Source organism: Eurytemora carolleeae, unplaced genomic scaffold (assembly GCF_000591075.1).
Source record: "Eurytemora carolleeae unplaced genomic scaffold, Eaff_2.0 scaffold779, whole genome shotgun sequence".
In the NCBI taxonomy this organism is placed as follows: domain Eukaryota; kingdom Metazoa; phylum Arthropoda; class Copepoda; order Calanoida; family Temoridae; genus Eurytemora; species Eurytemora carolleeae.
Genome location: NW_019396862.1, coordinates 7,409 through 10,959, shown reverse-complemented (window position 1 = coordinate 10,959; position 3,551 = coordinate 7,409). Strand labels below are relative to the sequence as shown.

General features: G+C 32.4%; 1 protein-coding gene across 1 annotated transcript; it reads right to left on the bottom strand.

The window, feature by feature from the left end:
- Window positions 1–1,989: 1,989 nt before the first annotated feature.
- On the bottom strand, window positions 1,990–2,561 carry LOC111709492 (TRAF3-interacting protein 1-like). The gene is made up of 2 exons (XM_023483162.1): window positions 2,518–2,561; window positions 1,990–2,446 (listed from the first exon to the last, which is right to left on the bottom strand). The coding sequence occupies exons 1-2, from the start codon at window positions 2,559–2,561 to the stop codon at window positions 1,990–1,992; spliced, it is 501 nt and encodes a 166-aa protein (XP_023338930.1).
- Window positions 2,562–3,551: the final 990 nt, after the last annotated feature.

The following is a 3,551-nucleotide window of genomic DNA, read 5'->3' as shown; positions in this document are numbered from 1 at the left end:
GTTTTTGGAAAGATCTGCACATTGCTATGTACGTCTTTCTATTTTAATTTTCTTCTGTTCATATGATGTATATACTTGTCTACATTTTCTATAATTCTTTTTTACCTTTCTTTAACTTTTTCTACTTTAATATTTAGAAAGTTTTATTTTCAATGAGCATTTGCTAATTGGTTGATCGTCTATTTTTAAGTAATAAGATAAAAATGAATAAAATGCATGAATCAAGTGCATTATTCTGCAGATATTGATGCAAAATACAAATTTGCCAAATATCAGCACAATACAGTGCAGAAACAATGTAGTTGTGCGATGAAAAAATAGTATAACCCTTCAAGAAAATTCTGCGCAATTAAGAAAAAACAATACTATTATTCGTTCACGATGAAAACCTTAGAAGCACCACTTGAAGAAAAAACAGGTTTTTTGCGCATTATCTTTCTATTAATTAGTTTGCCAAGTTTTAGCAGAGTTTCATGAAGAAAATTTGAATTTAGAAATTGAAATTTGTAAATGGCGTATTTAAAATTTTAGTAAAATATAAATGCAGACATACAAATTTAAGATTTTGTACGCACAATATCTTTACTTCTTTTTATACAAAGAATTTAGGGCGCACTCTTTAACGTGCAATAATCTCAGATCGTGAGTTTTTTCGCATTTTTTATCTATCATTGTAAATCATAAAAAAATTTGCAAATTTTTTGTTTTGGTTGTGAAACTGTGAAGTGTTGAGAAAAAAAGTTCAAGTGCATAATGAACAGTTTTAATCCTCACCATTCAGAAGCGACCCAACCTTTAGGCATTTTTGAGTCAGACAAAACAAATAGAAAACGATTTATGTAAATATATTTAAGAATATATTCTATATATTTAAGGATTTATTATAAATTATTTAAAGATGTATTAATGTATAGAATCTACAATTGCTGTTTAATGCTTTTACAATCTTCAGGATACTTTTAAGGATTTTTCTGCAACCAGATGGTGGATTTCATGTTTTGAAATATGGAAAACTAGGCTTTTAAGGCGCTTCGGGCCCATCTTCTATTTCAGTTATGAACATATTCTCATTGTAACATTGTGAGTTTAAATGATATTAGATGATTATTATATCTTTCTTTAAATGTGTTTGTGTTCGTAAATTTAAATTTTTAATTTTTCTACTAGGTGAACATTGAAGAATCTTTTTAATGGTAAAATGTGCACAAAACTGTCTTTTTAACATGTTCTATTCATTATCTATCTATATATATACTATGATATTCCTGGACTTTCTTCCCCCTAAGTTGTTATTGAAAACAAGTATATTAGCTAATATTGAATCTTTTATTGAAAAATATCTCATATTCCAAGTTACCCTATATTTATTCAACCCTATCTGAACCTAATAAAAATCTACACAATAACATATACATTCAACAGTAACCTAGTTAACTTTCGACTAAGGATTTTTATACGATAATTCTATTTTTAGATAGATAGATAGATAGAGAAACAAAAATAATTTCTTCATTTTTCTCCACCTAAGATTTATATGGATTTCCTTATTGAACCGATGTAAAATTAAGAATATTTTTGGATAAAAATGTGACATCATATAGATATTTATGTAAGTCTTTAATAGATAATTAAAGATGGCATTGGAACCGCTATAGATTTGAATAATGATGTTATCAAGTTGTTGTGACATCCTGTAAATTGATCATTGTGCATTGAAAAAGTCAATTTTAAATCTTCACTTTTACCCAAAAAATACTGATGTACTGAACATATATAAAATCTTTGTTTTTCTTAAATTATACCTAAATCATGCATTGTCTAGTATTAAGTATCTAGTGTCCAGTTTAGTGGTTAATTGTTTACGATAAGAGGATAAAATGATAAACAAATAACAAACCATTGAAACAAAACATTATGCTAAACGGTTCATTAGGATAATAACTCCAGGCTAATATTGAACAAAGGCATGGGATTCGTTTTTCTTTTTGTCTACTTGATTCCTTGTCTTCTTGTCTCCTTGTCTCCTTGTCTCCTTGCAAACTTTATTCCTTGTCTTCTTGTCTCCTTGTCTTCTTGTCTTCTTGTCTCCTTGTCTCCTGTTCTCCTTGTCTCCTTGTCTCCTTGTCTCATTGTCTCCTGTTCTCCTTGTCTCCTTGTCTTCTTGTCTCCATGTCTCCATGTCTCCTTGTCTCCTTGTCTCCTTGTCTCCTTGTCTCCTTGTGTCCTGTTCTCCTTGTCTCCTTGTCTCCTTGTCTCAGTGTCTCCTGTTCTCCTTGTCTCCTTGTCTTCTTGTCTCCATGTCTCCTTGTCTCCTTGTCTCCTTGTCTCCTTGTCTCCTTGTCTCCTTGTCTCCTTGTCTCCTTGTCTCCTTGTCTCCTTGTCTCCTTGTCTCCTTGTCTCCTTGTCTCCGTGTCTCCTTGTCTCATTGTCTTGTTTTGTAAAGTATCTGTATAAGATTGATCAGATAACCGGATTTGACAACAGTTGTTTTAATCTAGAATTAATATTTCTAAATACTGTTCTCCTTGTGAGTCTGAGCTCCTCCTCCCCTCTTCAGCCATATTTATTCTAAAGGATTATTTTACCCGTATTTAGGTATTGTGCAACTTCCAGGTGGTCTGACCAGCGTATAAATATAGCTGGGTGGGCGGGCACAGCTCGACCAGCCTAACCAGTCCGGCCTGCAGGTAGGTCAAGCAGACCACACAGAAGACCAGTGTTCACGCTTTCAACGGTCCCCAATCCCTTCCTCTCCCCCAAACCAACCCTTAGGCCTGCCCCCCTCCCCCTGACCCTGCAGCACCCCCTGGAGCTGAAATCAGACAAGGATATTGTATAGAAGTATAGATCTATAGATGTAGAGAGTGTAATGTGATATCTCAATTCTCAAATCCAGGTTATGGACTTCAAACCAGTACAGAGGGTTCAGGGAGAGAGGGAGATTAATAGTCGAGAACGAATGGATTAAAGAAAAATGTGTAAAAGTACAGTGGTAATCATAAAACAGTGGAATGAACATCGTCTTCTTTCATTCTGTCTAGAAGGACTTTATTGCATGTAACTTATTCATTACTAAAAATATATTTCAAATAACAATTAAAATTAAAAAATAAGCTATAGTTCTTGATTAACAATAGAGAAAGGAAACCAACTAAAAAGAGTAATGACGTGAATAAGAGTAAAAGTGTAGGTATTAGCTTTAAAGTTAAAAACCAAAGGAATTGAGTCTTTGCCACAATTTTCCAATCCTTATATCTGTGCATTCTGATTGATTTATTGATTTATTGATTTATTTGATCTAACATAATTCACAGCAAATTCATATAGGGTTGCAAAGATATGGAGATAAAAAAATCAGAGTTTGTGGCAAAGACTCAGATCCTTTTTATGAAAATTTGTCTCAAAATACAAATCGATCAATTTTCAGTTAAGAAAATCACATAAACACTTAACAAAAAAGCTTCTGATCAAACAACATTGATTTTTTTATCATCATTAGGAAAGTGTTATGAAAATAGACTATTTGTACGTTTATCTGTGAGAAAGTGGGA